The sequence below is a fragment of the Babylonia areolata genome, chromosome 4 (assembly GCF_041734735.1).
Source record: "Babylonia areolata isolate BAREFJ2019XMU chromosome 4, ASM4173473v1, whole genome shotgun sequence".
NCBI lineage: Eukaryota > Metazoa > Mollusca > Gastropoda > Neogastropoda > Buccinidae > Babylonia > Babylonia areolata.
The window spans coordinates 7,509,557-7,522,076 of NC_134879.1; the positions used below are offsets into that span (position 1 = coordinate 7,509,557).

A 12,520-nucleotide genomic window follows, 5' to 3' on the forward strand; every position below is an offset into this window, starting at 1 on the left:
CTTTCTGCTCAACAGGAAATTTACTTACTCTCCATCCTTGACTGAAGTTGAAGTGAGCAAGTCAACTGTGTTGTTTTGACACAAACTGAATCATGTGACTGAGAGCATCAAGTCTGAAATATTTGGTGTGTGTGGGGGGAGGGGGTGGGGGGGGGGCTTCACACAGAAACTTGGCGAAAAAGTAAATAAAGGTTAACTCTTTCATCATCAAGTTTCTGTATGAAATACATTCCCAAGCACCAAATATTTTAGACTTGATGCTCTCAGTCACATCATTAAAAAAAATTTGTTTTGGATCAAAACATCACAGTGGACTTGTTTGCTTCGAACTTGAAAAATGGTCCATTTTACATGATAATGTCAACTATTTTACATAACACCTCAATGTCAATTAAGTTGCCTATGGCAGTTAACTGTTTGGTTGACTAATGTCACCTATGGCAGTGAAAGTTACAGGGTCAAAGATCCCAAAGCCTTTTACAGCCGTAGGGCAGTGAATTCATATCTATTGTGTCTAAAGCTCAGAACAGGAAGGTAAAGCTTAAACTTCACCTGCCATTTTAAACTTTCCTAATTGGTCAGGTACCCATTCAAATGTGGAAAATTGGAAAAGTGTCTTTCCACAAGGATGTAAAATCAAGCTGAAATGGTGCTCAGAATCCTGCTAACTGGTGAACACTGGATCACAAGTCCAAAACCTAACCGATTCTGCCATGGTATCTTCAGCTAGACTCTTGTCTACACTGTAAAGTCCACCAATTTTTTTCCCTTTCTGTAAAGTCAATGTATTTCGTGTCTACACTGTGAGATTATTTTTTTCTTCTAATCAGAAAAATCAGAAATTGGATTGTGGCAAAATATTTTCCCCTACTGTTGGTCAGGAATGCAGGTTATGGTGTTGTCCATACTTGGGTCAGCTGGACTACACAGTACCTCCTTTGTGGTTAAAGATTAAAGGTCCTGTAACCTTTCATGGCCATCATGGTGGTCAATTCATATTCAACATGTCTAGGGCTTGGCATAGGAAGGCAGGGCCTAATACTTTCCTTTCACTGTGTTAAACTTCTCCAACAGAACCCAGGGAAATGAGGAAAATCAGAGTAAAGTGCCTTTCCCAAGGATTCCACACCATTCCAAAACAGGGCTTCAAACCCTGATCACTGGTGGACACTGGATCATAAGTCCAACACCCAACTGATTTTGCCACTGCGCCTCCCTTGTGGAGGATCTTGGAGGAGGCTGAACAACCTGAAACAAATTTTGTTTATAATACGATCAGCCTCTCAGAGTTGTTCAAATCTCAGTCTACCCCTTTTCAGTGGACTTTGTTTCCACCAAATCAAAAATGTATCCTTTTACACTCTTCCTTTTCAATTTCACTCCTTATTTATGCTATTTATATCCGGAAATGTGGATTTCAGAATAGTTCATCTGAGGAAGTCAGAAATTATAATAAAAAGAAAACATAATGGAAAGAAAAGCCTTACTCTATATTTGAGCTCTGCCTAAAGAAAGGTAGCTGTCAGTCAGCCGGCTAATGAGGCAGTCTGCTGAGCAAATAACACTGCAAATCACTTAGAGCTTGGTCTCTGACTGAAGACAGGCACTACATAAGTAATAATAATAATCATCATCATCATAATAATGATACATCAACAACATCAACAATAATATTAATGCTAATAGTAACAACAATAATATTAGTAATGATGGTATTAACGATAGTAAAAGCAATAAAAATAAGAATGTTGTCCAATGGCTTATAGTGGCTCACTGATAATAATAATACTGCCCAATGTAAGATGGCTTCAAGCAGCACAGTGTTTTTAATATGTATTCTCTTGAATGTCTGTCTTCTGCTTTCCTTTTCTGGCAGTCCCTCCTCTGTCCATATGGCTCTCCAGCAACATATAATTATAGTTTAAAAAAGAAAGAAAAAGTGGAGTGAAGTGAAGGTGATTAATGACTGTATTTGAATGGAAATGACAGAATGAAGGATGTGTAAGAATCAACTTAAAAAAAAAAAATTCAAATCCAACTGATAAAAGTTGGATGGGAAAATGTTATCATATCACTTGAATTTTGGGATTGTCATAAGAATTCTAGCAAACAAGAACAGTTACGAGAAATTGCAGTGAATACTATTGCATTATGAAATGAACAGGTCACTGATATGACACTGATCTGATAAAGCAAAATGATATGAAGAGAGAAATGACAGTGAAAACCTGACAGAGTAACAAGGTGGAAAACCTGAGCTGTGTAAGCAATATTCTAGAAAAAAACAAGAGCAAAAAATAACACTCAGCACTTTTCTGTCAGGGTGCAGGTTGACCCAATCCTATCTGTAAAAACTGTGATTAACTTAGTAATAGATTAACCAGTAACAGAAGAAGTAGGTTGACCCATTCTCATCTGTAAATACTGTAAAACCTTCCAGAATTTTAAACATTCAAATCTGGTCAAAAGTGTTCACTTCTTTCAAGAAGTTCATTAGCGTCCACAGAGGAACATCATGAAACAAAGTCTTCAGAGAATCCGCCGTGTAATGTCTGTGTCCAACATCTTGCAGATCCCAGCAGTCAATGAGCACATGTTTCACAGTGAGAGGCTCGTCACATGGAATACATCAAGGGGCCTCCTCTAACAAGTAAGAATGAGTAAAAAAAAAAAAAAGGTGTGCCCCGTGCACAGTCTGCACAACACAGACACCTCCTTTCGATTCTTCACAACCGATGGGAGGGTCTCTTCTAGGTCTGGACCAATTTGGAGCAGCTTGTTGTCTGTCTGGGTGTTCCACTCCTCTTGCCAAAGATCCTTAACAAAAGTGTTCACCTTCTGCTTCATGTTTGTGTATGGTACATAGGATCTTGATAATTTTTCGTTTATGGCATTCCAGGCCAGCTGGTCCACCATTTCATTACCTCGAATGCCAACATGGCCTGGAACCCAGGGCACAATGTTATACCCTTTGCTTGTAACTGGTATAAAAAAAAAAATCTTAAAATTCCAGCAGTTTCGGATTTGTCAGATTCCTGCAGGCGATCGCCTCCAGGGCTGACAAGGAGTCTGAAAAATAACAAAATTCTTGTGTTTTGCATGGAGAACCATTTTTAACGCCAGAACCAGTGCGGTCAGTTCCGCAGTGAAAAATAAGCTGTCAGACAGAATGTGTTTCATTGAGGGCTGGTCAGGAAGGTCAGGACGGAACGCAGATGCAGCAACACCCTCCTCCAACTTCTAACCATCATTTTCTGAAAGGTGGGAAATTTGTAGCAGAGTTCAGAAAAGTAGGTTTTTCAGGCCAAAGAACTGGTGGAGCCTTTATGGTATGAGACCAGATCGAATCTTTATAACAGAAAAAATTCCTTTTCCAAATCAACATACATAATCATAACGGTATGTACATGACCACACATGCATGCTGCGCACACATGCATGCACACACACCTACACACACAATTATAACTTTATCAGACTTATTTTTCAAAATCTGGGTTTAGGACACACCAGGAACAATCAGTCCACATTCAATATTCACAGACTTAGTCAAGTTATAATGAATAAAGTAGAATAATGATATGTTTTATATTGGACGAGAAACAGATCTGGAAACAAATCAACCCCTTCACTGCTGGTGTTTTGCTGAGAATTTTTTTCAGAAAAACAAGAAAAACATGCCTATGATCTTAATTTGTTTATGTTTCAAAGAGTACTGAAGATAAGTGCATAAAATGACATATAAAATGAAAGGAAAATGAACCAAGATTTTGTTTTTAATACAGGTTCAAATAATAAGTCAATCTGCCACAAACATTTCCCTAAAATGCAATAAAAGAAAAATCATGACTGTCATTCCATCATGCAAGTGCTGCCACATCCACCAGGTAGTCTTTCTTCTGACTATTGTGATCAACCACACACAATGTCCAAGGCTAAGCAACAGTGTCCAGGTCCTCAAGAATCCAACATAGTCCACTCAAAGGATGAAAGGGGTGTACTCACTCAGCATCTGTCGCCAGTAAAAGCACTGTGTGTGGTACTTGCGGAAACTCTTCAAAGCACAGTGCTGGTTCGCTGGGGCAGTCTGGGCAGTAGTAACTCACATCCTTTCTTTGCCCTTTCTTCCTACAGACGCTGCATTTCTTTTGTGGCTGAGCCTTCTGTGGAGTAGGTGGGATGACACTGATGAAGTGTTGTCCACACAGACGAACAGCGTGGTCATCTTAAGCAGTGTCTGGGTCTTGGTTACCAAAGATTATGGCATTGATTACATCCTTCTGGAAGTCCAGGAATCTACTGCTGTTGTCTTCTTTTTTGTTCAGAATGTAAGCATTTAGCATGGCAATTTGCAGAAAATGCACACACAGCTTTTTGTACCACTTCTGGGTTTTTCTTGTGGCATCATAGGGCTGCAGCTGTTGGCCATGATGATCCATGGCACCAATGTTTTCGTTGTAATCCAGAATTGCTGGAGGTTTGTTTGCTTCCCTTTGGTCTTGCTGCTGCTGGTCTTCAACAGCAGGTTTGTGCAAGTTGTCAACACCAGATGGTCCAGGATGAACATCATCCCCATGCTGCTTACCTGAAGCACACTGGAAGGAATACTAAGTTTGTTCTTTTTGTTATTTTTACATACATAAAGTTTCTGAAATTCTACCATTTTATTTCTGAGTGTTTTCAGAAGCAGAAATACTTACACCCACACACACACAAAATGAAATCAGTTAATGGTATGCCATACCCCCTTCATTCTCTCTTTCTCATACAAAACAAAATGACCACACACACACATACACAAGTGTTGCATTTACAAAGTAATTTAGGCATACAATTCTGTATATCATTCTCTGATTTCAGTTTTGTAAACAATATCTCCCCACCCCCTACCCCCTCTCACACATGCACACACACACCAAACCAATACACACTCGGGAATAAATGGTGGTGTGTCCATCGAGATCGATGATGACCATTGTTGTCATCCAGATGGGGGATGGGGGATGGGGGGAGGGTGGTGGTGGGGTGGGGGGAAGGATGCTCATGAATCTATCTGTGAGTGCGCAGATGGCTGAATAGTCCAATCTGTGCACGAAATGTTCGCTGACAGTTGGGGCAGACAAAGACAGGCATATCATTGTCAGGGAGCTTGTTTGCCCGTGACTTTCTGGCCTGCCTCTTCTCAACAGCTGCAGCAGTCCTGTTGGCCTCGCACAACCTGGCGCCTTTGTGCACAGCAGCGTGCCATTTGTCACGGTCCACTGCAGATTCCTCCCAGGAGTCAGGGTTGATATCAAACGCTTTCAGAGAGACTTTCAGAGTATCTCTGAAGCGCTTCTTCTGACCTCCGTGTGATCTCTTCCCTTGTTGCAGCTCGCCATAGAAGAGCCTTTTGGGCAGCCGATGGTCTGGCATGCACGCCACGTGTCCAGCCCAGCGAAGCTGGGATTGCATCAGGATGGTGAAGATGCTGGGAAGGGTGGCTTTTGCGAGCACCTCTGTGTCTGGGGTCTTGTCTTGCCACTTGATGTTCAGTAGCTTCCTGAGGCATGTTGTGTGGAAGTGGTTCAGTTTCTTGGCATGTCGTTGGTACACTGTCCAAGTTTCGCAGGCGTACAGTAGTGTGGGGAGAACTACTGCTCTGTAGACCTTTAGCTTGGTCTCAAGACTAATGCCTCTTCTGTTCCAGACATTTGCACTGAGTCTACCAAAAGTTGCGCTTGCTCTTGCAATCCTGACGTTCACTTCATCGTCGATGGTCGCATTTCGTGACAGTGTGCTGCCAAGGTATGTGAACCGCTCCACCGCACTGAGTCTCTGACCGTTGACTGTGATGTTGGGCTCAACGTAGGGTTTCCCTGGGGCTGGCTGATGGAGAACTTCAGTTTTCCTCGTGCTGATGGTAAGGCCGAAGTTCCTGCTGGCAGTGGCAAACTTGTTGACGCTGAGTTGCATGTCAGCTTCAGATCCACCATTGAGGGCACAATCATCAGCAAACAAAAAGTATCTGATGATGTCTGTCATGACCTTCGTTTTTGCTTGAAGCCTTCTGAGGTTAAACAGCTTGCCATCTGTTCGGTACTTTAGGCCGATTCCAACATCGCCATCTCTGAAGGCATCAGTAAGCATTGCAGAGAACATGAGGCTGAACAGCGTTGGAGCCAGGACGCAGCCTTGCTTGACACCATTTGTGACAGCAAAAGGAGCAGATGTTTCACCATTGTCCTGGACTCGAGCCTGCATGCCTTCATGGAATTGGCTGACCAAGGAAATAAATTTCCGAGGGCATCCGTACTTGGCCATGATCTTCCACAGTCCCTCTCTACTCACAGTGTCGAAGGCCTTAGTGAGGTCGACATAGGTGGAGAACAGATCAGCATTTTGCTCCTGACATTTCTCTTGCAGCTGCCTTGCAGCAAACACCATGTCAGTGGTTCCGCGCTCCTTCCGGAATCCACATTGGCTCTCAGGCAAATGACCTTGGTCAAGGTGTGCTGTGAGGCGGTTTAGTAGGATCCTGGCAAGTATCTTGCCTGCGATGGAGAGCAAGGAAATGCCCCGATGGTTATCACAGGCTTGCCGGTTCCCCTTTCGCTTGTACAAGTGAATGATAGATGCATCTTTGAAATCCTGGGGGATCGTCTCTTCTTTCCACATGAGTGAGTACAGCTGATGGAGCTTCTCAGTCAGCACAGTGCCTCCATCCTTGTAGACCTCTGCTGGTATGGAGTCTGAGCCAGGTGCTTTGCCACTGGATAGCAGACGGATTGCTTTCTGGGTCTCAAGAAGTGTTGGCGGATCGTCCAGTGCTTCGTTGATGGGGACTTGTGGGAGACGGTCTATGGCTTCATCATTTATGAAGGAAGGGCGATTTAAGACACTGTTGAAGTGCTCAGCCCAGCGTTCGAGAATTTTCTCCTTCTCGGTGATCAAGGTATTCCCATCTGCACTGAGGAGGGGGGATGATCCTGAGGATGTGGGGCCGTAGACTTCTTTTAAGGCATCATAGAACCTCTTCATATCGTGCCTGTCAGCATATCCCTGGATCTGATCAGCTTTGTCACTCAGCCACTTATCCTGCATCTGGCGTAACTTCTGCTGAACAGTCCTGCGGATGGCATCGTACGCATCCTTTTTTGATGTGGACTTTGGGTTGCTCAGGTAGGCTTGATGCAGATGGCGTTTCTCATCCAGAAGCTGCTTGATTTCATCACAGTTTTCATCAAACCAGTCTTTGTGCTTTCTGGTCATGGGTCCCAGGGTCTCTGAAGCTGTACTATAGATCAGCTCACGCAGGGTCCTCCAGTCAGACTCCACATTCTGGTTGTCCAGAGAGGCGGATTCCAGACGATCTTCCAGCAGCTCCACAAAGGACTGTTTGATGGTGATGTTATTCAGCTTAGCAATGTTGAGCCGTTTTTGAGCCTTCTGGCCTTGGGGGCGTCTCTTGGGCTGGATTCGAATATTCAGCTTCGAGACTACAAGGCAATGGTCTGTCCAACACTCGGCGCCGCACATGGTCTTTGTTACACGTACATCTTGCCTATCCCTTTTCCTGACGATGACGTAATCGATGAGATGCCAATGCTTTGAGCGTGGGTGCATCCATGACGTCCTGTTACGGGTAGGGAGGCAGAAAACTGTGTTGGTTATCAGCAGTTCGTGCTCTGCACAAGTCTGAAGCAAAAGCAATCCATTTGGGTTGCAGTGGCCCACACCGTGCTTTCCAATCACTCCATCCCAGGAGATGTAGTCAGAGCCAACTCTAGCATTGAAGTCCCCAAGAATGATGAGTTTGTCTGCTTTAGGGATAGCAGCAATGACAGAGTGAAGGTCCTCGTAGAACTTCGCCTTCACTTCATCCGGGTTGGTCATGGTTGGGGCGTAGGCACTGACAATGGTGAGGTGCTTCTGGCCAGATGCCAGTGGGAGTTTCATGGTCATAAGCCTATCGTTGACTCCCTTTGGGATTCCAGCTAGCTTGCTGACAAGTGCTGTTTTTACTGCAAAACCAACGCCAGCCTCACGTCACTCTTCGCTTCCTCGTCCACTCCAGAAGAAGGTGTAACCAGATCCCCGTTCACAGAGCTCGCCTTCGCCTGCAAGCCGAGTCTCACTCAAGGCTGCGATGTCAATGTTGTATCTGGCGAGTTCGGATGCAACTAGTGCCGTTCTCCTTTGGGGTCTGTCTGCGTTATCTCTGTCCAGGAGAGTCCTTATGTTCCAAGCACCAATGGTGAGAGGAACGATCCTTGTTTTTTTCTTTTCTTTCTCTTTGTTTCGACCGCTGATGTAGGGTCCCCGCCAGCCGCGGTATGCTGGCCAGGGTGATATGGAGCAGGCAATTTTTAGGGCACCTTTTCTAGCCCCTTCCTCATGCCAGGGAGGTGAGCAGTGCATTCCTAAAGAGGGCTGCTCAGACGCTCAGATGGCTGCCGAGCTCCATCGCTGCTCCTGTCGACGAAGAACGACCCTATGGCCTGAGCCGCCTGCGTGCAGGTCTGCGGCTGCGACTGCCAGTGTACCCACACCTGTCGTTTCGTCGCTCGCCTGTCACCACAAGACTTGGGGGTGATGAAATGATGAAGGATGAAAGGTCATTTTGGATGACTGATGACTTGCGCGATGAGTTTGTTTAAAGTGAAGAGGAGTTGCGCAACGTCGACCTCACTCTCTCGTCCGGGTCCACCAATTTCCAGTGGCAAGACTAAGTCGAGACGACTGGAGGATGAGCACGGATGCAGTGGATGACCAAGATATCCTTTCGGTGTCTTATCTTGCTCTCTGCACTCCACAGTGCGTTGCTGTAACCGCCTTCCTCTCCGTTGAACCGATAGGTTTCTTCCGCAGATTCTGCCGGATCCAGACTTCGCATACATGGGTAGACACACCCCGGGGGCCAACTGCGTGTGGCATGCACACAGCACAGTGGAGCTAGATGGCCGTCGGTGGCTCTCCTGAGCCGACGCCCTTTTATGGATCTCCATAAGGGTGTCTAGCCACCCGCCTCACCAGTCCCAGAAGGGAGCGGTGGAAGTGCCGGTTTAGTCGTTGGCAACCCGACCCTGAACAGGTTGTACTGGATTACAGGTTACCAGTAGCAGATCTAATGACCTGACCTGACACATTGGGAATAAATACCATACACAGAAAGAGGCAACCTGTGACTGTAAACAATCGGTCAGCCAGCCAGCCACGCCTCCTTGCCCAGTGTTAGTCACTAACACAGTGACAGTCACAAACACACACACTGATCGAGTGAATGATGAAGCCAAACTCGCCACGGCTAACCCATTCGAAACAAACACACTACGCAGTTATATTTATTGTTACAACAAACAAAGAGAAAACATATAATAAACTGACAAACTTTATGAACACCCACCTGCACCCTGAATCAGCTGAGCTTTGTCATCAGATTCAGATCCTTTGTCATGCAACAATGCATCCTCCATGTCAAAATCAGAGTCATCGGCATCAACTTCACGCAGCTTTATCTCATTCAGTCCAAAATCTTCATCTCTACAACTTGCATCTTGAAAGGTTTCTTCCAGTACATGTTCAAGTGTTAAGGTTTGTCTGCGCACAGCCACGGCTTTGGAAACAAAACTTGACCTTTGTACAAACTTGCAAAAAAACTTTTGCAAAAAATATGATAATGAGGTGCATATTTTTAGCTTATGGTACTCAGGAAAGAAAGAGCTTTCATGTGAGCTATTCTAATGGTTGACAGAATGTATTTTCTGCAATGCGGGGCGAGAAAGAAAGAACGTTCTGTCAGGAAGTACGGTACACATCAACACAGCATTGGTGAGTGATAATTCAGGACGTACACCATACATCAACAGTGCAGTCAAGAGGTTCAATTACTATTTTATAATGAAATTGCTCATGAATACAGAACTGAACCTTTTTAACTTGAAGGATATCTAAATTAAAAAAAAAAAAAAAGCATTATGCAAATTAAGAATATCTCCTGTCATGATCTTGCAATTGAAAGGGGTAGAATATGTTTACAATGTCAAATAACTGAGGATGAATATCATTTCTTAGATCGATGCAAATTATACAAAGAAATAAGAGAAGAATTCATACACAAAATTCAAAAATACCTTCCAAATATTATTAAACCCAGTCAGCTGATTCTGGATGACAAAACTTGAAGGAATGTTTGGAAAACATGTCAATAACTGCTGCCAAACGCCATAGCATGGAGAAGCAATTCAATCTCTTGTTCTATATTCTATTTATTTTATTCATTTATTATTAAATTACTTTTTGTGTGTGGTATATGTGACTGTGCATGTGTGTCTTACAAACCCTATTCAGGTTTAAGACATTCAAACTGATTCTGATTCATACACACACATACATACCAAAACCCACACTTTAGTGCAAATGGGCTACATATTGATAACAAAACCAGGTTCTCTTACTTTGGTGCTGCAGCCACTCGAGTGGACATATCTTCTTCAACCTGGTCATCCAGTTCTGGGATCACTGGAATATCTGTAACATAACCAGGTACAATAAAGGCCTTTTACTGTGTGATGCCCCCGACTGGAAGAGTTTGTATTATACTCCATGTCTGGTGATACATATACTTACCATGTCAACCTGATGCAAACTAGGCCTATCAGTTTCCTCTGCTTGGCCAAATTTCTCTAAACTTCCGAAAGAAACACTATACGTTCAATCTGACATAATCATAGGCCTGATTCAATAAAGTTTGTTCTAATGTGTCTTTTCAGTTTGAATGTTCATCTTACATGACTGTTTTGTTCTCCTGAAATTTAAAAATCTCAAAAGTTAAAAAATTTTTTCTTTAATCTGTTTTCATTCTCAGACTGCCTTTGTCGCTTGCACAACTTTAACACCATTATCTGAACAATACTGCATAAACAGAGCCTGTGCTGTGAGTTTCCAGGATCACATCAATATTTGTTCAAATCTAGATTGTGAGATAAATCAAGCCACTGTTTTTGTTGTTTGTTTTTTTTATTACTCACTTGTGTGAACTCTGCTTCATATGTTTTCTTAACTGATCACCTTATTCAACCTTTGGCTGATATATTACTGCATGGTGTGAGTGACAAGCCTTTGATTCACTATCATTTTCCAGTCAGAAGAAAAAGATGCACTCACCATTATCTGAATCACTGTCATCCTTTGCAGGGGTGCCAGGCCGCAATCTTTCACTGAAGGTTGAAAACACACGGAGGGTATTACATTTCCACAGACACCAAATGAATATAGTTTTGATAATGTTTAACCAACTGATTAAAGACATCACAACTGGTTTAGAATTATAAACACACGTAATGGTATGCAGCAATTGTGAATTTGAAGGAATGATATAACAAGTATCTACAACATTACAGTACATATTCATATTTATATTCGAAACATTACTTCCATGCACCATAAATAAATCAGTATATGCAAATGGTTGATAATCTTTTTTTGTAAAATACATACCTTGGATGTCAACTCAGTACATGATCAAAAGAAGTTTAGAATCAAACACTGCCGAATGAAAACATAAAGACACCAATAAAATATTAGACTTTTACTGAAACAGTAGTTTCTTTGCACAGTATATCCAATAGTTTAGTTTTGTGACTACTAGTCACTGACAAAACTTTATAAATTGTAATCTACACTAGAAAAAGGAAGAATGTTCCTTGACAAGTCAGTAAATGAAATTCTGTTACCTGCAGAACTGTCAAATAGTATTAAAGGAGCTGTGTAAGTTGTCATCAAATAAGACTTCCCTCAGACAAATGAGGCTGTGAGGGTCTGAAATTGGAGAAGGAAGAAGTGGGGGGAGGGGAGGGCGGGGGGAGATTTCCATCTTCTGACCTGGCCTGGGTTTGCTCAAATGATCTTAACAGCACCAAGTTTGCTTGTTTCAAGAATTGCCCTAAGTCAATGGAAGCTGCACAGACTAGACTGGACAATTCTTAGCACTAATGTATTGTATTGTATTTCCATGTCACAACAGATTCCTCTGTGTGGAATTTGGGCTGCTCTTCATGGGGAGAGTGCATCGATACAAAGCAGTGCTATCCTTCCTTTTTTTTCCTATCAAAGTGGAATTTTCAACAGAATTTTGCCAGGAGTTCTGAAACTCTTTTGTTGCCATGGGTTCTTTTACCTGCATTAAGTGTATGTTACAAACGGGACCTTGGTTTATCGTCTCATTTGAATGAAGAGTGTCCAGACCACCCTTAAGGTTTAGAGGAGGGGGAGAAAATACTTGTGAGTATAAGATTTGAACATATGCATTCAGATTCTCTCGCTTCCAAGGTGTATGCATTACCACTCCACTTATCTCCATTGCTTTTTCTGCTCTTTCTTCTGAGCTGTTTGGTTTCCATGCCAAGACCTTAGACATTTCCCACTAAATCTTGTGATCAGTGTTGTTGTCTTTTGTGGTGTTCTTCCACTGTGCTTAGTCTCTTTTCTCTCTCCTTTCTCAGTTTTGAAACATCAAAACACCAAAAGGAGCAGAGGCCAA

At 43.0% G+C, this 12,520-nt stretch overlaps 1 protein-coding gene across 2 annotated transcripts in view; it reads right to left on the minus strand.

The window, feature by feature from the left end:
* The window catches only part of LOC143280815 (intraflagellar transport protein 43 homolog B-like), a 50,347-nt gene that overhangs the window by 11,791 nt on the left and 26,036 nt on the right, over positions 1-12,520 (minus strand). For both annotated transcript variants that reach the window (XM_076585513.1, XM_076585512.1), the window contains 2 exons: positions 11,146-11,198; positions 10,437-10,509 (listed from right to left, as the gene is read on the minus strand). In XM_076585513.1, the coding sequence (XP_076441628.1) occupies positions 10,437-10,509; positions 11,146-11,198 (126 nt within the window). The remainder of the gene's footprint in view (positions 1-10,436; positions 10,510-11,145; positions 11,199-12,520) is intronic.